The 27,088-nt window shown below is 39.6% G+C and overlaps 1 protein-coding gene across 2 annotated transcripts in view; it reads right to left on the reverse strand.

Annotated features, from left to right (window-relative positions):
• Positions 1–27,088, reverse strand: part of PALM2AKAP2 (PALM2 and AKAP2 fusion) — a 272,229-nt gene that overhangs the window by 102,335 nt on the left and 142,806 nt on the right. The window contains exon 8 of one of the 2 annotated variants that reach the window (XM_066338760.1): positions 2,789–2,871. In XM_066338760.1, coding sequence (XP_066194857.1) covers positions 2,789–2,871 — 83 coding nt within the window. Of the gene's footprint in view, positions 1–2,788; positions 2,872–27,088 lie in introns of those variants that run through there. The other variant, XM_066338758.1, reaches the window with a different exon arrangement.

Consider the following 27,088-nt stretch of genomic DNA (forward strand, 5'->3'; position numbering starts at 1 on the left):
GGCTAGTTCAGAGCATGTTACATGTAATGGCTCTTAGGGAGGACTACAAATTCCCCTCAGGTGAGGGAGAGTATTCCAACTGTTTACTGATCCATGTCCTGTCTTCACTAGTTATGAATGTCATTACCTATTTGATATAAGAATTTTCTGCACTTCAGTGAAAGCTAAATTACAAATTACCATTGACTTGAACCATACAGTCAATAGCACATCAGGACTTAAGTGTAGCTTGTTGCTTCTTTGTAAATAGTTCATTAAGGAGAAGAGAACTTTATGATGGCCCAGGCCTCCCCTTGGAGTAAGTTAGTTATTAAAAATAATGGAGATACGAGGATTTCTCTATCCTGTTTCTATTAATTGAAAATATTATTGAAGCAATATTGCTACTAGGTCTGCATAGATAATTTTTGGAGTTGATGTAGAACTGATACTTTTCTCATATGAAAATTGCATTGCCCATTTCACATGTTAATGATAGAAAGGACAATCATTTTGGATATCTCTCAGCAACCTTGGAAGAATTTATAACCAACTGCTGCATATAATCTTTGCCTCAAACACCAGCATTGTCCCTCCCACAAATTGTTAGCACTTAATTAAAGAAAATTTTAACTCTTTGTCATTATCTATGACTAAATAAATCTTTTTTCCATGTGGGTAAGGATACTCTCATGGACTTTATTGACTTTCCTGTGCTGGCATTTTGCTGATTCTGCTCACGCTACATTAGTGGCAACACTGAGTCAGCCTCCCTTTTGCAAAATTATGTCATTAAGCATCTTCCTTCAGCGGGAGTTCTTTATTAAAAAATGACACCTCTTTTCCAAAACCAAGAAGGAAACAATGCTAAGTCAGATTTTGTTCTGTGTGACATTACACTCCAAATCATTCGAGGTACTGTGCTATTAAAACAAATTGCATTCCACAGTCACTGAACATTTTCCCCCTCTTCCTTAAGTATGACCTTAACTTAAGCTAAAGAATGTTGGGGGCTGATTAAACTCCAGCTGAGACTTTCCCAGCAGCCCTAGAGGTCCTCCTGGTGACATTAGAGCTGCCACAAAGCGATACTACGTTGAGCAGAGCACTGATAGCAACCAGGGCACAGTGTCTGGGAATGTTTGTGCAAGTCCATGCTCCAGCTCCAATCAGAATAATTTAAATATCTGATCTAACCATAACATAAAGGGATTTCATTTTGACTTCTTTTGCCCTATCAGTTTGGACCTTACTTTTACTGCTTATGTTATATATTATTTCTTTAATGAAAAGTAGTTTATTATTGACTGGTATCTCTGAGGATGCATTGATTTGCTGCTTTATATAGATTTAACCTTAGATTTGGTCATTGTTTTTGGTACCCAAAAGTGTGAAATTGTGTATTATGTTGTCCATTGTAAATTGTTAACTACATGTAGTCAGATTCATATTTGTTATTAGTAGATCTGTTTTGTTTTGGTATTTTTTAAACATCATCTTGTTCCAGCACCATTTGGATTTTATCAGCACAATAGAAAATAAAAAAATAAAGCTTGTAAGATTTTGAGAAAATTATACTTTTTTAGCTAGTAAAAGAAAGAAGTGAACTTTGTAACAAAAATCAAAATGTGTTTTGTGTTCACATATTCATTCAAAAAAAGAAGTTATGCAGATGCTGGCTTGAGCTGATTATTCACCACAGCCTTTAAGATCTTAAAGGTAACTGATGTGAACTTCTGACACTAATTTCACTCACATATCAGAAGACACAAATTTGCTGCATTTTATCCTTAAATGCTTCTGTAAAGAAATTTAACTGTAATTAAAAATTCCAATCTAATATACTTTTATGGGAGAAATTTATAGTATAAAATATGCTTCATCAGTCTCATATTGAACCTATTTAAGAGCCTAGACTGCTGCTTAATTTACTTTTAAAAAGTGTGAAAGATTAACATAAATTTAGGCATTAATATGGCCCATGTATAGTCAAGTTTGCATCTTTAGAAATGTCTAGTCTATAGTGTAAAAATTTTGGAGACACCTCTGCTTTTTAACATGATCGTTTTTGGCTTCAGACAAAACTTTTTCAGCAATGTCGGCCACTGTGAAGATGAGTATCTTGGCCCTGCAGGATTTCATTTACCCATTCATCACCTTTCCACTCTTTATCTTACTGACAATTTCATTTCCTGCTCTTAAAAACACATGGCTGCAACACAATCACAGTGAGAACGATGAAGAAAAAGGAATATTCCTGTCATGGCTTTTTCAGAAAATCAGTGTTTCCACATGCCACCCCACTACACCAGGTGAGTGCAACACTTCTCCAACACTTGCCCTCTTCATGCTGAGAAGCTGCTCACAGGAAGCTGCCCAGAAGATGAAAGGAAGTGGGGTAGTAGTATTTTCAGGGGAGCCTGAGAAGAAGAGAATAGAACATGCAAGGGAAGATGTGTGGCAGGTTGATGGATAGTGAGGAAGGATAGAGCATTGGTTTGACACCATCTTCCATGAATTGCCAGGATTATTTAACCAAACTTTTCAAGAGATTCACTTTTGCTGAAAATTCTCCTAATCTTAACCATTGCACTAGACTTGTAGATATTTAGAGAGAGCACCTCTGGAAGCCAAGTGAATACACTTTATACCAATGGGGTCTGCTGTGCAAAACTACTCCCAGCACGACAGCCTCCTTGGAGCTGAGGATGAGATGCACTCTGCTGAAGGTGGGGTCAATCAAGAATTATGTTTGAGCACAGTGCAGATCCCTGTACCTCCCACAAGGAGACAGTGAGTGGAGACTTACCCCTGCACCCTTCTTGGCTTCAGAACTTTCACAGGAGCATGGTCCCAGTGGGTTCTTCAGCATCATAGCCAGTCCTCCTGCACCTACAAAACCAAAGACATTTATTGCCCATAGGAGAATACACATGGCTGAGAGGTTGCTTTGCTGTGATTGGATCCATTTCTTCCCACCACACTTTGTCACCAGCTTGGTGTTTTGTCCATGTTAAAGAACACAGAAAGGCTACAAAAACTATGACTGACAAGTATCTTTGCCCGCTGGAGACAGCTCTGTGTGCTGCATAGAATTCGCTGCCTCCGAGGGAAAATGCAATGGGTTCTTAGTATTAACACAGTGTGTCATGGCTCAGGAAGAACATACTCCATTTCAGACTGCTCCATGGCCATCCTTGTCCCTAGGGTGGTTCCCAGTGGCAGAGCTGCCCTGGTTCCTGATGGGGCAGTGGGATGGCCCTTGTCACCCCCAGGCAGCTCCCTAGACACTGGTTGCTCTGTGCTCACCCATGTTGCTGTGCTGAAGGTGTGCCTGTGATACACCATTTCCTGCACGAGCTTGTCCTGTCTCTAGAAGCCAGAGGACTTTTCATCACTTCTGTGCATCCAAAGGGCAGAGTAAATAAGAGCATCTAGACTCCTAAATAAGTTAGTATTGACTAACTAATAATTCTCTTTAGAGAACACTCTTTTGTCATGCAGGCAGTAGTTACCACTGCTTATTGGGTCATGTCAGATCACAAGCCCAGCTCACAGGGCATGGTGTAGGCAGCCTGTCTGGGAGAATCTCTTCACTTTTATTTCTGCATCAAGCTGAGGCCTTCAAGAAGGTAAGAAAATATTTGCTGATTTCACCTTCAGGGACAATCTTGTTTAAGTGTAGCTAGCCACAGACAGCTGATAAATTGCTTTTGGAATTTCCATAGCAATGGCAATAATTAAATAATGTTTGATTAGAGTCAGATTAAATCAGTGAATATTTTCTAAATTGTGAAACTACATTATAGGGGTTACATGATCTTCTCTATAGAGAAGCAAGATGTGTAAGGATTTGTATATCATCTCCAGTAGCTCTGTTGAAGGTATACATTCACACAGGGAGTACATTGACTAATGTTCCTTATGCTTCAACAGCACACTGCATGCCTACTAAATTTGAAATAGGTCTCTCATGTAATAATACATCTTAAAGTGGCTCTGCAATCCTTGGTCAATACAAGGACTTGTATTCATACCCTTTGCTGCTACTTGAGTCTATAATCTTCAGTGTATCTCTTCAACCCACTACTGTTTGTGTATGCACAACAGTGGTGTTATGAATATCTATGCAAAAAGGATCTATGCTTCAGAGATGCCCTTTGCATATTTGTTGCTCCAGTAGACAGTGGCACATGCTAACAGCATTGGCTTGCGCTGTAGTTGAGAGACTTTCATTACAGACCTGTACTTTTCCTTCTAACAATATTGGCTGGTTGTGGCTTCAGTTGGACTTCTTTTCCTCTGGGAGAAGAATATTAAAAAGTGGAACTTTTGTGCCCATAAAAATTCTGAAAATGCTTTTAACTTTTTCCAGCACAGGTTCTCTGGAGCTGGCCCTTCTTCTTCCTACCTGCTGAGCTAAGTTGTCCATGTAGTCCATAGAGCCAATAGGTAGCCCTCAGGAAGGTTTGAGAACTGCATTAAAACCAGTGTGAGTAGTAATGGAATTGAAACCTTTTTTCATGTGTTCTCCACACTCTGAAACAGTCCACAAAGTCAGAACTCTAATCCTGTGACTTTACCACAGGACTGATCCCTTCTTTTCATTCATCTTTATGCTCTATGGGGTTCCCATACAACATTACTTCTTTGAAAGTGAGGCTGCAGAAAAAGCAACTAGTTTATTCTGCCCTGAGTTCTTTTTTATGATTTTTTTGTTCCAGCCCTCTTTGATAGTTTTATTGATGCTGATCTCATGCTAAAAGGATCCTCCTTTTTATGTATCTATATATACCATTTCAGCATAATGGGTCTTTGATTGTCTACTGATATCTATATGCTCTCCTGCTATCCAAAACCAGATGTGAAATAGAGGTATGTGCCTTTTTATACCATTTCACTGAAACTTCCCTTCATACCCAAGCTACTGTGCATCTTTTTCTGCAATGTATTTGGAATTGTAAAGCCTTTACATGTTATCCTTGAATGGATGCTTCCACATTACCTTGTAGCTGTCGTACTGGATCAGAGGATGGGAGCAGTTGGTGCTGAAATATCTAAGTCTATATTATAAATACTTCCAGGATTTAATGTCAGACTAGATTTAGTCTGATTCCTTGGAGTGAATGTTGCCCTACTGTAATAAGGAGTACTACTTGATTTGTATATGCTTACACTAGGGTTTGAAAAGTGTTTCATGTGACCCTGCAGCAGAGTTTCTGGTTTGGTTTCCCCTGAAAGCACTCTTGCATTTGACTCAACAGTACATCTGTAGTGTGAATTACTCCACTTCTGAATCAGTTGCAAATGTGATAGAGGAGAGAGGGTTGAGCTTACTACAACCATACATGCTCTGATGAAGTGCTGATGTGTGTGCAGCCTGAGCCCATCAAGAAAACATAGACTGGTGACTAGGATGCTTAGTGGAGATGTGGGCTACCTAATTTCACACTTGTGCCACAACTAGCATTCTGCATACCCCTTGGAAGGCACTGGTGTTGTCTTAATTTCTCCACTCATGAGACATATTCCCCATTGAAGTGGCAACTCTTGAAAGATTAAGAAGAGAGCATTACAGTGGTAATAAATGTATCTAACTAGAAAAATGTCATGAAAGTCAGATCTAGAAATTAACATGCATAAGAAAATTATTTATTTCCTACACATCTTACAAAATGAGTATCATGAGTAGACTTCATCCCCCACTCTTTTTGGTGACAGGCCATATATTCTATAGCATGGACCTCAGACTTCATTTACATGAAGGACACAGCAACTTCATGATCACCCTTGGATTAAAAAAATTAAATATCCAAGCATGTTTACATCTACGGACATATTTTAAAGGTCTAGATAGTACCAGTCCCTGCTGCCATTAGCACAGCTAAAGTTTTACACTTAAAATCATCTGTACAGCAGAGATGAAATAACTCAACCAGAGCAGCTGCAGGACAGCTCCATCAGCACTATTGAAGCTCAGTGGGTTTTCATCCATCTCTGTGCATTCTAGCTCCACTTCTGTGCAGCACTGTGCTGACTTCATTGTTTCCTTTTATTTGCTGTTCATTTCAACTGTGAATAAGGTTTGATAGATGACAGGAGTTTTGCAATAAAGAAGACCAAATAATACTACAGGAATGAAGCTGAGCTAAAAGTTTTTCCTTAAGAGACATATCCCTGCAGACTTGGGAGAGAAATCAAGGTGCAGATAATTAGAAGAAATTTGGGCTCTTACCAGCATCAGCCAGTAGAGAAAGAAACAGGCATTGTCAAGACAGGAAGGATGAAATTCAAGTAAATGTCCAGTAAGAGTAGTTCCTGGTGATGTATTCAGCAGTGAATGTTCAAAATATGGATGGAAAAGAAAGGTACTGATGAGAATCTGGAAAACTGCAGTGCATACCCACTCATTGCTCTTAACAAGCAAGGGGAGAGTTTTATCAGTCTGTTCCTGAATCACAGTTCTTCATGGTTCAGCACTGACCACAGGGAAGCACCTCAGATTGGGCCATCTTTGGCCTGAGGGCACCACACTCACCTCACTACTTGAGCAGCAGGAAGAAAAAGGCACAATTTAGGTGGCAAAGAAAACCACTCATTTATCTGGGTTTTTTTTTGCGCTATAATTAATGCTATGTTGAGGCATTGCATGCTTGCTATATTTTGAAACAACAGTATAGAAAATTTCTTACCCTTTTAACCATGTTTTGAGGGCTCATCTCTAAGAGTTAAGAAAAATTTATATTCTATTTCATAAAATCTTTAGTCTTAGAAAAAAATATTGATAAGAGTGCTGTAGGTGCCATTTCATTTTGATGTGTCTCATAGCAATTGTCTGAAACACACTAGGTCACACAACCTCTTTTTCTGCATCTGATAGTCCTGTTATGAACTGGGGTGAATTGCCCAGGTTATAGAACTAGTGGCACAATTCTCTTTTGCTGATTTGCTTTTCTTTTCCAAATGGTTCCTCTTTATTCAGCTTTCACACTGTGATGTATTCTGTACTTAAATACAAATAAGACAAAAATCTCCCTACTTGTACTAGTAGAGGGAAGTCACACTTACTTATGCCCCAAGGAAAAGGAGCCTTGATTGGTCATGTCCCTCAGACTATTAATTTGTGACCATGCCAGAAAAACTGTGCTGCATCTGTACTAAGAATAAACATCAAAGTCTCAATTTCCAAAATTCAGGTGCATATTTTAGATGCAGATGTCTGGCACCATTTTGGAAAACACCTAAGGCTTTCATTGGTGGTTGCAGGCAGAGCAATTAAAGCCACTGCATAGATCTCCATCACTGAGATGGATTAGCTCTCTTCAGCTCAGGCTTTCAGGAGTGATTTGAACTAGTCCAGCCTAGCCATACTTTTCACCATGTTTTTTGCATGTTTCAGTTGTGGGGGAAATGATGGTGGCTTGGAAGGCCAGTTATATCTTCATTGATATTGACTACAAGGTCATACAATACCAGTCTCAATACCTGTCCTTTACTTGTTTTAACAAGTTTTACTAGAACATTGTTTCTAGTGACCGATTGTGACAGACAACTGTTGATTCAGCTCTTGTGTGCATTTTCTCTGTGGGAAAAGCATTTAATAGTTAGTTCTAGTACCGTAAAATAGCTGCAAGTGTGCAATAGAGTTCATAATTTCTGCTATGAAGCAATCAAAATGCCCTCAGAACCATAATCTACAGATATTTTGGAAAGAAACTTTAAGTGGAGACCAGCCCTAAAATTAAAGCTATTCTAAGAGAATAAGATTGCAATGTTGCTTTGAAAATAGCTCCCAGTCCCAGCAATTTCGATCACAATGAAGAACTTTTGATGGAAACAAGAGAGAACCACTAAACTTTTTGACAGAGAAAATGTCTGCAAAACATAAGCTAAGACTCTGACACTAATTTGGAGGCATGAATAAGGGAAAAACCTGTGATTTTGTTTCTCTCACTTGTATTTGCCTTCGAGTACATTCTCTTATTTGGAATTACCAGGTAAAAAGTATGATATTCTATCATTAAAACAACAGATACATCCTAACTTTGTGTAGAGTTGGTTCCTGTGTGTGACAGAAGTGCAGCCAAATGACGAATTCATTGCCTCGAACAAGGGTTTACAATTAGCAGAGAACTCCTTGGATGGTACAAAGGAAGCACAATGTAATGATGTAATGCAAGTTCTTTTTTATAATGACATCTTAAACCTAACCGCAGAAAGAAAGCAGAAGGTAGCAGAAAGATTATCTGCTACTGATAACCATTCTCTGTGAGGAGAAAGAAAAGCCATCACTTACAGAAATAGCACAGAAAGTGCATCTGTAATGCAAAGGAGGAGACAACTTGTGGTGCTAACCTTTCTGCTAACCTTTATAAAAGATTTCTTGGCTCCAATAAATGCATGTGTGTAAATAACCATGAAGAGGAGCTTCTAACCTTTTCATCATAGCCAACAGAAAGGACTGCAAAAGCTATGTCAAATTCCCTTAGCTGCTAAGTCAGGCAACTTATTTCCTCTCCTCCTTATGCTGGTCTTGCCCACATTGATGCAGACAAGGTGTATTTTTATGATTATTTTTTGTATTTCCTGAATTAGAGATGCAGCTGCATGTACCAATGGTTGGGAATGCTCCATTCATATGCAGAAGGTGTTATGGATGCATCTGGAATAATCAAAATTGATGTGTGCAGTTAAACCTACTTTTCTCTTTGTTGACATTTAGCAGCAGACAGTATTGAATAGTACTGCTGAAGTAAATGGCTGTACCTTTGCAGTGCACCTCCTGGGAATGGCAGGAAAGCAATCTCCGTTTTTCAGCTAACTATGTCTTTAGATGCTTTTCCAATTATGCTTTTCTGCTTTTTCCTGTGAAAAAGAAGTTTGACTCAAGAGGGTAAAACCTTACATGTATCAGATGGCATAACTGCAGAGGGGATGGGACAAACATACTCTGCACGCATTTAGCTGCAGGTAATAGAGTGCATATGAGAGGAACTACTGCCATCAATTTTCCTTTCACACCTCATGGTCTCTTAGGAGGTGACATTTTGAATCTGATTTGCATTTGGAGATCTTGCAAAAACATCAGGCTCTCTGAAGGTGACTACAAGTGATTGAATTGCATGCATCCACCTGTGGATTTAGGAATAAACAGGTGTCATTTATTCTGAGCAGCTCTCTTCTATGCTGGTAAAAAGTGTCATATTGCCAGATTTTCACAGGTTATCCATGAGTTAAACTAGTTAAAAAAGCAGGGTTATAGCATAAACCCCTGAAAAACTAATTTGGTTCTTGACAAAGCAAGAAGACTCCTAAGAACAATGACAGTGGGTTTGTGTGCCCAATTATTTTGTAGTGGTTAAGGGCCAGACTGCAATGAGGCAGACATAGCCCAGACTATCTGGGTCTAAAGTTTGATCTGTAGTTTTGCATACTTTTGTATTAAGATTATACTGTCAGTTGTTTAGAAGAAATGTGTAACTTTACTGTCAGAAAAATTTGTATCAATACTTTATGGCAAAGTCAAAGTACCAGTTCTGCTTGATAGAAAAATGGTATTAATTAATGCCTTGTTGTCTGTTGTGGTCAATCCTACATTTGTACTAGACACATGTGTTAACACAAAACCCGTAAATTCTGCAATGGTAGAGTCAAATCTTGCTAGACCTGGTGTATGAGAGTTGAAAGGTGCAGGTGAATTGGTGTCATCATGGCATGAGCCATGACAATGCTGGAAAGCCATGCAATCAAGAAGAGTGTACCGCTTCAGGCCATATATTCATTCACCTGAAGGTGAGGGTAGATCTGCTATCTGCAAGAAGAGATCCAGAGCACTGAACAGAATTAGTAAATGTGTAATGAAAGTAAAATCACTGATGATGTAAGGTTAATGTAATCTGACTTTTGACAAAAGGAAATCAGAGATAAGATCCAGACATTAAAGAATGAAGATACATGTTTTCTCCTAAGCCTAGCTGTGCCGTGTGTAAATCAGTTTCAGTTATTACAGAGGGAGTACTTATAGAGTAAGTTACTGCTCGGTTTGAAAAGATGCATCAGCCTCTGGCCTCTGAGTATAATCTTAGAAAATTATATGTAATTAGAAAAAATTATAATGTTTGCTTTCAAAGTACTACTTGTTGTCACTGGCAAACATAATACTCAGATATAGTATATCCTCCTCAGTTATTCGCAGATCAACTCCCTAGTTAAAATAGCTAGTGAAATATTTAATTTCCCAGCCACAACATTCAAAAGAGCCCTGATTTGCAGGTCAAAACTTCAGTGATGTTTTTTATAAAAGCCATATGTTTTAGAGAATTCAGTAAAGAATTTCTTGACTCCCTGCTAGAGGAAGAGATTAAGTGCTTTAAAAGCAAAGGCCAAGCTAAAAAGAAAATAAATTATGATTTTGGTTTCATGATATGATTTTCACCTAAAAGTTTAATATTTTAATAACACAGAGCATAAATTAATGTGTAATATTAAATTATGTCATATCCATCATCTTCCAGACTGTACTTAGGACATTATGAGGTATATAATAACCAGCATTTCACAGAATCACAGAATAAGCTGAATTGGAAGGGATCTACAAAGTTCATTGAATCCAACTCCTAGCCCTGCATATCTCCCTTCCCAAGAGTCATACCACGCTCCTGAGGGCATTGTCCAAACTTCTTGAACTCTGTTAGACTGGTGCTGTGACCAGTTTCCTGGAGAGCCTCTCCTAGTGCCCAGCCACCCTGGTGATGAATCTTACCCTAATATCCAATCTAAACCTCCCCTGACACAGGTTCAGGCCGTTCCCTTGGGTTCTGTCACTGTCACCACAGAGAAGACATCAGTGCCTGCCCCTCCTCTTCCCCTCACAAGGAAGGTGTAACTGCAGTGAGCTCTCTCCCCTCAGTCTCCTCCAGGCTGAACACACCAAGTGACCTCAGCCACTCCTCCCATGGCTTCCCCTCAGGGCCTTCACCATCCTCATGGCCCTCCTTTGGATACTCTCCAACAGCTCAATGTCTTTTTTGTGTTGTGGCAGCCAAAGCTGCCCCCAGCACTCGAGGTGAGGCCACCCCAGTGCAGAGCAGAGCAGGACAATCCCCTCCCTTGCCCAGCTGTGATGCTGTGCCTGATACACCCCAGGACACGGGGGTCCTTCTGGCTGCCAGGGCACTGCTGGCTCATGTTCAACTTCAATCAGGACCCTCATGTCCCTTTCCTGCACTCATTTCTGCTTTCCAGCCTCTCCTTTCCCAGTCTGTCTGTGCATCCAGAGTTGCCCCATCCCAGGTGCAGGATCCAGCACTTGCCCTTGTTGTATTTCACACAGCTGGTGCCTGCCCAGTTCTCTCATTTGTCAAGGTCTCTCTTCAGGGCCTCCCTGCCCTGGAGGGAGGAGGATGCTCCTCCTCCCATTTTTGTATCATCTGTGAACTTGCTTAGTAACCCTTCCAGTCCTGTGTCCAAGCCATTTATGAAGGCGCTGAAGAGCACACGGTTGAGCATGGAGCCCCTCCCCAGTGACAGGTCACCAGTCTGAGGTCACCCCATCCACTGTAACCCTTTGTGCCTGACCCCTGAGCCAGCTGCTCACCCATCACACAATTTGTTTATTCAGCCATGTGCTGGACAGTTTGTCCAGAAGGATCCAGTAAGAGACAGCATCAAAGGCTTTACTGAAATAGAAAAAAGTTATGACAGCTGGTTTCCCCTGATCAGCTATGTGGATTACCTTTGTCAGGGAAGGAAATCAGGTTTGACAAGCAGGAATTTCCCCTCATGAAACCATGCTGGCTGTGACAAGTGGCTGTTGCTTTTCAGGCATTTTTCAGTACTTCCCAGAATAATCTTCTCCACAACTTTACCAGGCACTGAAGTGAGACTGACAGGCCTGTAGTTTCTGGGGTTGTCCTTCTTGCCCTTCTTGATAAGTGAGACAACATTCATCTGCTCCAGTCAGCTGGGATCTCTCTGGATTCTCTAGACTCAAAAATCAACAAGAGTATTTTTGAAATTACATCAGCCAGCACTCTGAAGATTCTTGAATGAATGCCATCAGGCCCCACAGATCTGTAGGGATCCAGCTGGAGCAGCAAATCTTGCACAATTTCAGGTTTGACTGGGAGTTGAACATTCTCACAGTCATTGTCCTCCAGGCTTTGAGACCCTCTTGGTCCTTCACTCATGTTGAAGATGGAGGCAAAAAATGCATTAAACACCTCTTCCTTGTCTATATCACTATTAGTGAGGTGACCATTCTTGTCCTGTAATCGGCCAATGTTATTTCTACACTGCCTTTTGCCATTAATATATTTGACAAAACTCTTTTAATTGTCCCCCACATTTCTGGCCAGCTTCAATTCCAGCTGAGCTTTGGCTACACAAATTTTCTCCCTACAGTGGCAAACATCTCTCTGTTCCTCCTGTATCACCTGACCTTGCTTCCACTGTGTGAATACTTTTTTTTTTCCTCATTTCCTAGAAAAGATCCCCATTCAGGCAAGCTGGTCTTCTGCATTTCCTTCTCGCCTACCAGCATTTGGGAATTGCCCCCTCCTATGCCCTTAGGCAGTGATGTTTGAAGAGTGAGCAGCACTGATGGACGTGGGCACTGACAAAAGCATTGTCTCAGGGGGCTTCACTCACTAGTGCCCTGAGCAGCCTGAAGTTTGTTCTCCTCATACCCAGAGCTGAGGCTTTGCTGGCACTTTTCCTCCTGACAACAACTGGATGCTCCGTGATCACTGTGGCCAAGACGGCCACTCATCTCCACTCATCGTCAGACCCTCTCTGTTGGCAAGCAGCAGATCTAGGAAGGCGTTTTTCTGATTTGGTTCCCTTAGGACCTGCTCCATACAGTTATCATCCAGTTGTCATCTGGGTTTTTTAGGAATCCTCCATCCTGGGTAGTACTAGCTGTATGATGCTTATAGTTAATTTCTGTCATGTGGATGTCCCCATGCAAGGACAAAAGCAGTTGACGTGGGATTGTCCTTTTGTTCCACAAAGAATTTGTTGGCATTATTGTCCTGGCTCGGAGGTCTATGGAAGATTCCCGCATTGACATCAACATTCCTTCTTGATTCTTATCGAGAGGCTGTCAGCTGTGCCACTGCCACCTGTGAGCTACATACATTCTAACTCTTCTATTATTTTTGACTTCTGCTGCAGAGAGATGGGCTAACTGGATATAACTTTCGAGATTGTTCCATGCTTTGAGAACTCATGTAAACACATCATCCAGAAACAGAAACCCCGCACATTAGTAAAACCTCTAAGCCTCCAGATAAGCAGACATGCTGGGAGATTAAAGGGGTGCTTTCTCTTTGCAGTTCCTAAAGGAGCATAGGCCAGCCATGTATTCTCAAAGAGCTTTGTCCTCTCTCACTTCTTCAAAGTCACAACATGTACTCCTTAAAATGCGCCCTGCTGATGCAATTAGAAAACTCTGACTCTTGTGTCTGTGACATGCTAAACATGGTTCGTGAAGTGTAGAACAAACAGCTATGGCACAATCCAAAGTCAGTAGGAAAAATGCAGTTTTCTCCTGCAGGCTTGTGGAAATTATCACGTCAGTTCTTATATATGCTCTCTCTCAGCTGTTTATCTGTCCTGTGACATGCACTGTCTAAATTCAAAATTAAAAATATTCTTGAGCCAATGAAAGCCTTTAAGCACTTCCGTTCCAGAGTAGATCAAAACACAGTAAAGGCTGATGCTTCACTTTCAATAGCTATGTTTGGTTTCAAACTTTGGAGACACATGACTTTAGTTTACAGCACCCACATTGCCTGCTGGGGCAGAAGGTACATGCGAGGCAGGCCCATGATGTGAGAGGCTTCCCTGCCTAATGAGGCAGTCCATCTGTGTGGGCTGCACCTAAGTGGAAGCTGATACATGAACAGTATGTGTAACTATGGAGTTTTTGCAGAGTTCGAGCCCTGAGCCTAGCTGGGGGTGTTTTAAAGCTGTAACTCACCTCCTTTAAAAATATAGATTTTGTCGTGTACTTGCATCTCTCTTTACCTGTCCTATTTCTTTTGTTCCCTCCCTTCCTCCTTAGCATGAACACTGAATAGTGTTGATTGAGTAAAGTGTCTTCCTAAGAGAATTAGCTACTGTCTTGAGAAAATAAAACCACTTTAGAGTTTACAGAGCCTGTAGAGTTTACAGGCAGAGCCTGTACCATGGTAGCAATAATAGTTTTGTGCAGCTCCCATCTTGACAATAAGCCCATAATAGCAGTGGAATGGAGCATGAAGAAAGCATAAAATTACATCAGGGCTTCAATTACCTTTCATATTACCTGTAACTCAAATACTTATTGCTTCAGTGCTAGAGTTATTACTTACTTTTATAAGATTTTAAAATAACACTTTGAAGAGGCAGCCTGTCCTGTAGACAAAGAATCCAGTTCTGAAAACAAACAGGAAAGAGAAATAGAAAAAAAAACCCAAACAAACCAAAGAGCAGGAAATTTCAGAAGCTTTCAGGGTAAGCCCCCAAATGTCAACCTGCTTATTTAAACCATTCCTGCTGAAATCTAGCGTGCTACATTACTTGTGAGATTTTTAGAGATTAGATGTGTATTAGAAAGCCTCTCTCTGAAAGAACCACTCTACTTTCATATCAAGTCTTGCATGGAACATGATATTGTGCAACATAATGAATAAAGAGGAGGTGGCATTTGGTGATTTTGTGTTTAGTTTGTTGGGTTTTTCTTCTCTTTTTTTATTTTCCTTTCTCTTTAAATGATGATAAAGTAATCAAATTACTTGATACTCAGCAGCTCTCAATTTGTGAATAGTTCAGCCTGAGTTTAAAGTAAGTTTGTGACTGCTTCTTCCCTTATTCAGGCTATTCAAATAGACTCTTCACTATGTGTACCAAGTAACAGATAAAAATAACTGTCATGCTTAATTTATTTTAATAATGCAGATAGGTTGCTTGGATTTTCCACATTTGTTTTCTGAGAACAGCATGAATTTTCTATCTCAGTAAAAGACAGTTTCTATGCACAAAAGAAATGCCCTACTGGACTGGAAAAATTATTTTGTTTGCTTTTTCTTCTGCATTACACCCTCACCAACTACACGGTGTGTGAACAACTATGTTTAGCACTAACAGTTCAGAAATATCTAAGGAGAACAGACAGTTAACCCAAGAACTGAACTGGGTTATTTATGGCTTGCTGAACAGCTTAGTAATTTTAAAAGTGTCTAAGATATGACCGTGAAAAGATTGAATGTTCAGGAATTTTTAATTCACAGTCTGAATTTCAGACCACCTTAAAGGAAGCTCTCATAGTATCTAGAGGCAGAGGCAGTCAAAGTAGTCATAACTTTCAGGAATTTTAGCCTCTAGCAATGTCTATTGCAGAGAAAGGATCAGAAGAATAGGTTCACACTCAGTAAAGACACACTATTTAATAAGGTTAGCAAAGGAAGACAGATGGCAAGAGAAAAGACAGTTTGAGACCTAAGGCCTAATTCAGATTTGACACAGCTAAGCTGAATGGCCATTGAAGTCAGTGAGATGTTTACATACTTATTTTAGGGCTAAATTTGCTTCCCTGTGTTTTGCGGAAGGAGGTGGATAGTTGACTTCAAATTGATGCTTGAGGTTTTTGGTGGGTTTGTCTGTCTGTCTGTCTGTTTCTTTGTTTTTAAAAGCTGAGATGATCATATGAATATTTTGGTGCCATCCAAAACCTTACGCTTTAAAACCCAGTAGATTTACTGAGCAGAGATGTTTCTTGATTAATGCAAATGTAGTTGAAAGACAATGCCTGGCCTAAGGCTTTGCATATGCATAATGGAAACAAACAGACGGAGACACAAGCAGGGCCTTGTTCTGTGCAACCCAAGTTGAATGGGACCTTGTTCCCTCACTCTGAGGCTGGTCGCCTTCTGAGTTTCTACAAGAGTTGCTGTGGGGTACCCAACTCTTTTTAGAGTTATAATGAGAAGTATATTCATTGTGTGGGTGAATATTTGGAGAAGGAGAAATGGGAGCTAGCAGTTTAACATTTCTGCATTTTCCTTCTCTCTAGGTGCCTTTTGGCTTCTGTCTAGCTCTGGGTAATCTGAGAAACAATGCTGGGAGACAAACAGGTTAATAAATATTCTCCCTTTATCTTCTCCTTTTCAATGAACCAGTAACAATGGCTTCTGGTTTATAAATTTTTATTTTATTTTGGCTATAAAATTAGAAGATACATCTTATTCTGGTAAAATGGGATATTATTTTGGATTTGCTCCTATGTAATTACATCTCTGTCTACTGTGGTTTAAGGCATATTGATTGCCTCACTTGCTTTTGTTCAGGATGCTACCATTAAAAATCAGTGACTTGGGAAATCGTTACTGGAAAATTGTACATTAGTTGAAATTAAATGACCAGAAAGTTGCAGGAATTTGGAAAAGCAAAGAAAAATAGAAAGGAAGACAAAACATTTTTGTTCAAATGTGGAGATACTTTTCTGCCCTCCCAAAACATTGTCAGAACAGTGGTTATACAAGGAAGCAGTAAAAGATGCAGCCATAATGGGAGCAAGTCATGCTTCTCCTATGTAATGCCATGGCATTTCCTGCAGCAGTGCATTGACATAAAGGAATGGCAGGTAATCTTTCCTCACTTTAGCACACCGTGCAAAACAGCCTGGTCTATTAATAACAAGAACTGCCTCTGGACCTAACAGCTCTTGATGCCAGGGATGCACACCTGCAGGGCAGCAGAAACTTTCCTCATGATGTGTTGTACACAGAATGTTTGCTGATGGGATACATCAGCATAATGTACATACAGGAGGCTAGAGGCTGGAGGATCATTCCCACCCTGGGCACTGAAACACCCTGAAGGGTTTTTAACAGGGCTCCTTGCTGCTGGCAAACAATTACCTGCCTGGTAGCTCTTTAGTTTATGTCCTCCATGCAGACTAAATATGAATGCATAGGAACACTGAAGAAACATACAGGCATCAGAAAACTATATTTTCTGAGGAAATGGATGAGTTACCACATTGTAAGCAGTCACTTCATTGTCTCCTGTCTTAGGTCCTCATTTTTCATACAATAATGAAAGTGCTTCTCTGCCTTAATCAGATGCTGGTTTTTTAAAATACACATTAAATGCTAAAATATAGCTTACAGCACCTTTTGCACTTCAATTGCTAAAGACCACTTCCATTCAATTCTTCACAATTTCCTGGAAATAAAAAGATATTCCACAAATACTTAGGATATCTAGTACTTCAGTAAAATCTAGTGTACCCAGTCAGTTGCACAAGGCACACCTACTGCTGTGCAAGATTCCATCACTTTGCCATTAGCATAATCATGTTGCCATTAAACTAGCTATGACTCTTGAGGGAGGCTTAATTTCACATTATGTCAGCTGCCAAGGTTTCATATGTGTAACCACACTGGATTTATCACTTTATCTGAAAACAAGAATTATAATCTGATGGAAATACATATTATTTCAAAAATCTGGTCGTTTCTATGATAGTAATAGTTTTTGATTAAACAATTTCTGGAAACAGTTCTAATATTTTTATTTACCCTATAACCCCTTGAGTTCACTTCTATCAGCAGCTGCACTCTGTGTAATACATCACCCTGTCATTCCTCACCCATTTTTCCAGATGTTAATCTTGTTTAACTTAAGATCTATATACCTTGCAGTTCAGACTACATTGCCTCTATCTTATCATGCATTAACTCACAGTACTTTACAAATGACACTTTTGATTCAGATAGAAATTTGAAAGAGGAATTATAAAAGAATAACTATCGAACTGAACCTCACAGCTTTGCTGGTAATAAGAACTAATCCAAATGTCAGTGTTAGTTTTCTTTGGATGACTTGTATTTTCAAAAACTTTGGACTTTGAATTTGCTAATATCAAAGCTAGGCATGCACAGCGGTCTGTGCAAAATCTTGAAGGTGAGTCAAGCAGTCACATGGGCTAATGTATATGTAGGCAGAGTTTTACAATGTAAACAAATACCAAGTAACCTTTCTGCACAACTTCAAGTATGCTATCTCTCATGGCTCAGCTGGAAGATTTTTGTTTAGTATGTATTTCATAAATACTTGATATCCAGACTGAAGTCTCACATCTCTTTACATAATTTTAGGGGAAATGGATGACATTAGTTACAGTGAGAGAATTTACACAATTATATATATATATATATATATATATATTTTTACAGTGGGAAGCTTTACAAGATATTCAGTACTTTCTGGCAACAGAGTAGACTTTTCTTTTAAACTTAACTTCACAGAAAGCTGGTATTTGTAATATTAATATATTGATTTAATTTTATGGCTTATGGAAAGTAATACATCCTTTCATGTAATTTTTTTACGATCCAGGCCTGCAAAGATTTACACACAGAGATTCATTGTGTATTCTGGTCCCAGGAAATCAGAAATAAGATTTCCTTTGATTGCAATGGAGCCAGGAATCCAGCTGTTGCTTTCAGAGCAGGCAGTATTGCACAGCTGAAGGTTTACCAGATTTTGTAAAATGTAGGGTCTGAGGCTAGTTTTTTGACATAAGACATCAGAAATTTTTCACCTTTGCCCTGTTCTTGCCACATTCTAGGATACTTGTGCATCCTAGAATGTATATTGCCTGCATGTTGCTAAAAACAACAACAAAAAAGTGAGTCCTGCCTCAACGATAAAGCTTAAAAACCCAAAGGCAGAAGAATACACTAACAAAAGGACAGACTGTTTAGAATTAATACCAAATATTTCTTTATAAACTTAGGCCTGTATTTGTTGTGTCAGGGAATATTCTCAGCACATACATGAACATTCCCCCCCCCCCCCATCATTCACTGCTGCAGGTATAAAACTATTCATGACTATGAGGTCTGTCTTCAAGCTCAGCCCAGTTCTGAGCCCAGTGTACAGCCAATGTAATCCTTGAGACTGACTAAACCCTTCAAGACAGAACTGACAAGGGACTGCTACAACAACCATTTTCCACGGAAAACTTATTTTTAAATCTAAATAGCAAATGAGAGAGAAGTTAATGCCTGGAGGTCTCAATGTGCTCATTTTTTCTGGCTGAAGCTGATCTTTCAGGTCTGAGAATTTGAAGTTGGATTGTCTTTGAGGTTAATGTTTATGGAGGCTTTTCAGCTTCGTCTACCGGTCTGGTTAACAGCATGGTCTGATATGGACATAATGCTCTGTACAGCACATCTCTGCACAAATGACATTAACAGATGTATATCAATCACAGGTGCTGGCTCACCCATTTTTTGGGAAGGCCTGGACCTATGTCCATTTTAAATCATATGGATGTCTGTCACCCTTGTGCAAAACCAATACTTAGCCTAGCCATGAAGTTTGCCTAGCTCCTGATCTTTGTGGCCTATGATCCTCTGCTCTTAATTACATGGACAGCAGACTCATATTTGGACTGTGGTAGTTTTGACTTGGAATGCTTGCAGTGGGCAGCAGCAAACCTCAAAAAACTATCAAGGGTAAGCTTTTCTGTGTGTTCTCCAAGTATAAAACTTTTCCCTTTTGAGTTTTTGTTTATTGTAGATGATACTTTGGTTGCTTCCAGGAAATACAGACATTGACTTATAACATGTACAAGGACTTCCTAGTGGACCAGCTAAGCAGGCTGGAGCCTAAACCCCATCTTCAGTATGAGTGCTTTGAAGAACTGGTATTTTCTCCACCTGCAACTTATTGTGCTGCCTGGTGCTTCCCTATATCTCCTCAGACTGGGAAAACCTGCAAGTATTCTTCCTTTTCTCTTCTCACAGGACTCCCTTGCACCAGAAGTGTGTTTTCTCCTTGATAAACTTCCCTTGAATTCAGATGAGCTGTGATATCTGCAATATATGACATCTTCCATAGCTTGCCCAACTAGGCACTTGTCTGTCTTTGCCTGACTCCCACTTTAAGAGTCAGAGGAGGAGTATATGTTGAACTACAAAAAAAATCACTCATCTGACCACCTACTTGGGATTGTGGATGCCACTTTGCTTCAACAGAGAACAGAATCCTGTTCCCTGACTGTCCCAGGGGCAATTTTCCAAGCTATCCTATAAATCCACAAGGGCCCTGAACTATCTTGCAGTGATATTGAAACTTAAAAGGCAGCATGTGTTTATATGGACAGAATGCCAGTTTTCCTCTACTAAAACACACAGATTTTATTCAGGAGAGGATTTCTTTTAAAGACAAAATTAACTGAATGTGCTAGCCACTCTGTCTTAGTGACTCTGTTGTAATCAGTGTTAACTATTTGTAGTGAAACAGGCAAAAACCACCAAAACTGCTGTACAACCTGATGGAGATAGTCCCTATAATCACTGATTAATGCTCACGTTGCTATCCTAAGATGAATAATGTCTCCGCTTGAAAACTAGACAGCAAGATAGGCTGAGGTAGAGAGCTCAGGTGACTTGAGTAAGGAATCCAGAAACCATGGCTTTGAGCAGTGACCAGATTTGCAGAGCTTTTGGCTTCAAGGTTGTGTTTTACTTGCTTATTGCTTTCCAGTTCTGAGACCTCTCTGGAGTGCTAGGGGGTCTACAAGACATTTTATCACTGAGATCTTTCTGGAAAAACCATGTTATATTCTTGCCTCGGCCTTTACTACCTGAATTGAGTTTTGCTTACTTTATGCAGTGGAAGTGAGAAAGGGAAGATTTGTTTTGAGGTCAGATATTATATCTGAATGTAAGTCATGCAAACATCAGCATTGTCTAAGGGTTCAAGATTCATGTGACGCTGGAAGATTTGTATACAAGGGTCGATGTGTCCAGGAAAGCAATCACGCCTCATCTTTATTCTTGGAAACATACTTCTGGAGAAAAGTTTATTCACAAACTTTAACATCTGTCAAACAGATGTGCTAGTTAGTCTTCATATGCATGACAATGCATGTTAGACCAGCATCTTCCTTTCTGATGGCAGCATCAAATTTGGTCTCTGCTTTAAGAGACATCTATGAGGTGCTCAAATAAGGGCAAATATGCATGCAGCTGAAGGGAAAGTGGCAGAAGTCAGGAGATAAGGGAAAATCAGAGAGCTAGCCACAGTCAGCAGGAAAAGGAGCATCACCCAGTACTGACAATATACAGCTGTGACTCTCTTGCCTATAGCTAGCTGCATCTTTATACACACTTGATTTGAAATTGCAATGTCAGCCCCACAGGCTTCACGTAGAAGTGCAGTGCTGGCTGAAGCCAAGGGAATTTCCCTTTGACTCTGAACAGCAAAGTTTCTGAAAAAAAACCACAAAGAGCTCTAAAAGAACAAAATCACATAGAAATCACCAATAGTAATTAGAATCACTAATAATAATTTTGGATAGAAAATTTGAAGAGAATGTTCTGATAATGTCATAGCAATAATTTAACTACATATGAGATATTATGGATTTTTTTTTCTTTTTTCTTTTTTCTGCCTTTGAATTATGTTTTTTTTAAAACAACAGGTTAATTCAGAAAGTTTCACTTTGGAACCAGCCTGGTAGAATCTCTTTTAGTCTGCATTTATTTGTTAGTTTTCACCACTGAATTAAAATAACATTATTTATTCTGCTCCAACGCTGACAGCGTTTTCAGCCTCCTTAAAACAGAACACCATGTAACAAGTTTCTGCCTCCTTTGGTTCTCTGCTCAGCACCATCCCATTCTTTGTAGGGACAAATAGGTGGTGGGCTTCCCCACCCATTAATAGTGGAGGATCAAGAAGATATTTCTGCAAAATAGAGGTCTTGGAAGAAAAAGGGTTACGCAGTTATGTAGTCATTACACAGAAGGCAAGACCTTCATCACTGGAGGTTGAGGCAGATCAGTTCATTTTAAGCACTTAATTGCATTCCATAGAGCAGTTTACACGGGAAAGAACCTTAAAGATACTTTGTTCCAACTCCCCTGCCATGGGCAGGGGAGACCTCCAGCTAGATCTGTTTTTTCAAAGCCCTATCCCTCGCTTGAAACACTGACTAGGAGTGGCCATCCACAACTTCTCTCCAGGCAAGCTGTTCCAGGGCCTCACCATCCCCACAGTAAAGAATTTCTTTTGTATATCTAACCTAAATTCTCTCTCTTTCAACTTGAACCTATTTCATAATTATCTCACTCTCTTGCCTGTCACTGTTTAACAATCCTGCTCTCCAAAAAAGATGTTTTTTTTTTCACATGGATAGCCTAGATCTTCTGTTGTTTCCAGTTATCTGGGGCTTTGTGAAGAAGTTGCTAAAGAAATCAGATGGTACAAGTAGATCCATGGAAATAAATTTGGCTACCCATGTTATTAAATTCAAGTAGATGGCTGCTTCTTTTCTGTTATGACAGAAAGCATTTGTAGAGATTCAAAGACTAGTAAAAGGGTTAAGTTTTTCTCCAACATATCTTTTGCAGGTCTGTTCTCTAAAAGTAGGGGTTTTTATTTCCTAGTGGACATGTTTTTTCTTACCTATTTAAAAAACATGGCTTTCAACAACCTGTATCACAGTAATGTACTAACATGACTGCTTACTATTGAAAAAGCTTATTAGCTTTTCTATAAACTCCCCATACCAAACTTTTAAAAACATAATTGTACATAATTGAAAATGACTAAACACATAAGATGAAAATAAAGGCTGTAACTTGGGCAGTGAATCATGTGCTTTTATAGTAGGTAATATTGGAACACACCAGGAGCTCCAGGCAATGTAACTGTGGAGTCAACCCCACTTTACTGCTGTAAAGAGATTTGCTTTTTGAAGTTCTGCACACAGCAGAGCCTTTTGTAAAAACATCTTGATTTTGTGCCACTTATATTCTTCATAAAATAAAAAACCCAGTTACATTTCAGTGCTGATGGTGACGGGTAGTGCAGTTCTTCAGCGTAAGCTGGATATGCAATCAAAGCCTATGCTCCCCTTCCTGAATTTCACTTTTTGGGACTGGTTATTTACATCTTGCAATGTCTCTGGCAGTCAAGAGCCTAGCTTTAAAAATATTATTGCACCAGGGAGGGTCTTTCAAACTAAATTCAATACTTTCCTTTATTTCTAGTGCTTTTTGACAAAGTCTGCCTTGACTTCCCACACAGGCAGTCTAAGTTCACTGGCTGGGCTTGGGGTAAGGTTCTGACCCAGAAAGCCCAAATGGACTTTTTTCTCAGGGACTTGTTGGCTCTGCTTCTAATATTTGCAGCTGTTAAATTGTGAAATCTGTTCTTTGACATCAAACTGAATTTAATTCCTTTTAGTCTATGGATTAGAGGAGGACACTTTTTGGTGCTGGATGAGAGAAAAGATTTAGTTTCCTTTTATTCTGACTTTCAATTAGAACTTTTAAATACTCTGAACATTGTTTAGAGCTTTAAGCCCCAGTGTTTCCTTTGTAGGACTTGTGTGAAGAAAATGGAGACAGGCAGGTAACAGCCCCCATGATAGGTCCTGGATTTGTTAATATTTAGCAAATGTTTGGCACATTTTGAAGAGGCATCAATAAATTAATCTCAGAATTTCCAGCTCTGTGAACTCAAAATCATGGTGTATAAAATCAGTGGAGAAACTAAACAGTGTCAAATATTTCAGTAGCTTCTGCATTTGTCTTAGTCTCATTTCCTTATTGTATTCAAGAACGCTTAAGAATATTGTCTGTGGTCTCATAAATGCCACAGAAAAGGGCTCAGAAAATAGAGTACCACAGACCTGCAGGACTTGCACATGCAGCTAGAGCAAGTATTTTCCAATTTTCATCTGTAGCCAGGAATCCCAGGAACTGCTGTTTCTCTTCTTGATTTTTTTTTTTTTTAATTACAGCAAGGACTCAGCTCAAATTGTTTGACTCCATGAGCTGGCGATTCAGAAAAGACTTTAAAAAGCACTAAAATTTCAGCATAAGTTGTAGAAGCAAAAATGGAAATTACTTCTCTCATCTTAAGGGCAGTTTTCTTCCCAGGGTGGTATCTGTCTTAGTTAACACTCACAATTTACTAACCCCTTGGTGACCTCCAGCTTCTGTAAAAAAATGCAGACTGAAATAGAAGCAGTTGAGAATTTCCAGATGTTAGCCTTGTTCTCAGTGTGCAACTGCATGTGGTATTTAACAGATTCATCACTTTACCCCTTCTCAGTGGTAACTTAACCATAAATGATATAAAATTGCCTAAGTTGGTCATCAAAAGGAAGCACTCCATCTTTGTCTATAAACCCTTATTTCTGGAGCAATAAAGATGTTCTATAACTTAGCACAGCATGTTGAGAAGCATCTCGCAATGCAACAAATACCGTGCAGCAACAATCTACTTAAAAAATTATCAGGGCTAAGTAATCTCGTTTGCTTTAAAATTAATGATATATCTACCACACTCCAGTGGAACCGCTGTATAGTCATTTTAGCACAGCGTTATGCTCAAGTGAATAGATAACCTCTTTTACAGCAGGGCTGATTAGCTCAACCAATTCCCCCCTGCTCACAAGAGCTACCATATTGCTGCCATTGCTGGAGCAGACTCATCTATAGCCAGAGGGAATCTGTAGCCAGCAATGCATTACATACAGTGGGAAGTATTCAAAAAGGAAGCTGAACTGATCTGTCATGTCTGAGAAAGTGACCCATTTTTGCACGTCTCCTTTTTTCCCCTTCACCTATTCTTTTCCTTTTGTTTTCCTACCTATAAGCCAAACATGCTACAGTTACACCCTTTTTCTCCCAATTCATGGCAAACCAGTAATTACCAGCAAATGCATGACTGCTGTAATTGGCTGGGTTTGATTGCAATATAGCCTGTATTTTTTCTGGTTTGGCAATGCTGTAACAAGCAGAACTACTCCAAAACTGTAGCAGTAAGAAGATATTTTATGATGCTGTGTGCCCACAGCATGCCCCACATTCCTGCTGTCTTGTGACAGACGCCAACAGCCACATCACCACATCTGCACAAGGCAGGATAGTGATAAATATCCTAAATTAAAGATGTAAAATGTAAAAAATTTCAGTCTCACAGAGGATTTTAGGTACCTGCACTTCCCATCTAAATCAAGTGGATGATGTTGTCTCTACATACCTTTGTAGATCTGCAGATGAGAGACTTTGTGTGAGATTATGCTGAACCTCTCAGAGCGACAGCAATTGAAAATGATGTTTCCCAGGGCCTGAGCCAGCATCTTTATTAGTGCTCAGTGAGTCCAGAGACCTCGCTTCCCTACACCAAGGAAGAACTGCTGTGTACAAAAGGCAGCAGCCAATACCCTTCTTTCTGCAGAAACCAAGTTCCTCGGTTTGCATGCCAAAGTCTGTGCACCAACATAAACCCTCCTTGCCCCATATTTGATTTGGAGTGACACAGTCTTCCTCTCAGCCAGCTATTTTTTCCCCTTAATTCTTATTTTGGTTATATTTTAGGAAGTGCCCTCTTCCAAGTCTGATACAGCAAACTGTATTTCTATACAAGTATCCACTTCCTTGTCTCATCTGAGAAGATGATCTGTGTCAACTAGACTCTTGTGACGATAAAGCAGGTAGTTTTTTCTATCACTGGTAAACATGGAAGATGTTCTGCATAGCTGTGCCAAATGCTGTGGTTTTGCAAACTCCTCCAGAGACCAGCCTGTATTTCCCCATGAACAGTTACAGCAAATTCATATATGACTGTGCATAGTGCATTGGCCATCTGAGCAGCACAGGAGAACTGTAAATGGAGGTCTTGGAACAACAAAAACTGTTATTAAGTTCTTATTCCTTTTTTATTATTCATTCTTACAGTAACTAGCCTTAAATCTTTCTTCACATAACCTTGAAAATATCATAGTGTGAAGTAAGAATTGTTGCAGATATGCTATGAGTTTTGAGGCATTAAGGGCAGGTTGTGAAGGTCTTGCAGGAAAGTAAGGGGCTCTCTGAAAATGTGCTATTCCATTTCCTTTCCCCTCCCCCCCCCCCCCCCCAATTACTGAAACACCTTGAGTGTTGAACTTTGAGAGTAAGCACCTATTTCCCTTCTGTTACCAGATGGACACAGAGCAATTAAAATAAATGAAAAGGAAACAAAACCTGAGAGGCCTCCTACATGCTGAATAAGCCCTTACTTCTGTGAAGCCACTGACCTTCACAGAACTACTCCAGAATAGCTTCAGAAGAGTGCCATGCTATCCGATCAGCTGCTAAACATTTCATTAAAAATATCCCTACCTCCTCTTTTTTTATCTTAGAAGTTTTAAAAGGGGAAATGCATGGAAACACCTTGTTTCTGAAACCTTAGTAACAGCAGCAATATTAAAATTTTCTAGTCCATTTTTGGTGTTTGAATGGATGACTCAGCTTTGTACAGCAGAGGAATTATCAGGTGAAAAATCTTCTCATGGCTATGGAATAAAGTGGGGTGGAATGAAAATAAGAGTATGTCACAGGCCATGGTATGCACTAACAGAGGAAATATGTTCCTGATGTATCCAAGTGTCCAAGCACTAAGTTAGTTGCACATGATAATACCCTTGTTGATTCATGATCTTCTCACATACACTACTGCTAACTCAAGTTCATGATCCCTCATTTTGCCATGTTGTCACACATTCTGAATTAGGAAGATATTTGCAAAACCAGAGAGGTTGAAACGATTATAATAATTTTTCTCAGCTGAAGCAATTCTAGTCCGTTGATGATAGAACCATGCTAGTTCTACCAGCATTCATGGAGTCTTCTTGAACAGCCAAATTGACTTTCTGTCACTGAACACAAGTAGGAAAAAATTCATTTGAAGCCCCACCTACTGGAAAGCTTTCAGGACTAGCTTATAAAGCAGAAATGCAGGGCCATTTTCCCTTCTGTGATGCTTAGAAGTACCATATTGCAAAGACTTCTGTCTGTGTGTATACATATATCCTTTATCTGCATGGCTTCCAGGTGAAAGGAGCAAAGGGTGGGACTTGTGTAGCAATGGGCCATTTGTGATACATTTTTTAAATGTCAGATTTTAAGATGAATTTTTAAATTTCTGAGAAAGAGGCATGTGATGCCTAGTTTTGTTATGGATCCTATCATAGTTCTAACCTCAGGTAAACATAGCATTTCAGGAAAAAAAAGAAACAAACTACTTGAGGGTTTTTTCTTTTTTTTCCCCT

Source organism: Sylvia atricapilla, chromosome Z (assembly GCF_009819655.1).
Source record: "Sylvia atricapilla isolate bSylAtr1 chromosome Z, bSylAtr1.pri, whole genome shotgun sequence".
NCBI classification, from domain to species: domain Eukaryota; kingdom Metazoa; phylum Chordata; class Aves; order Passeriformes; family Sylviidae; genus Sylvia; species Sylvia atricapilla.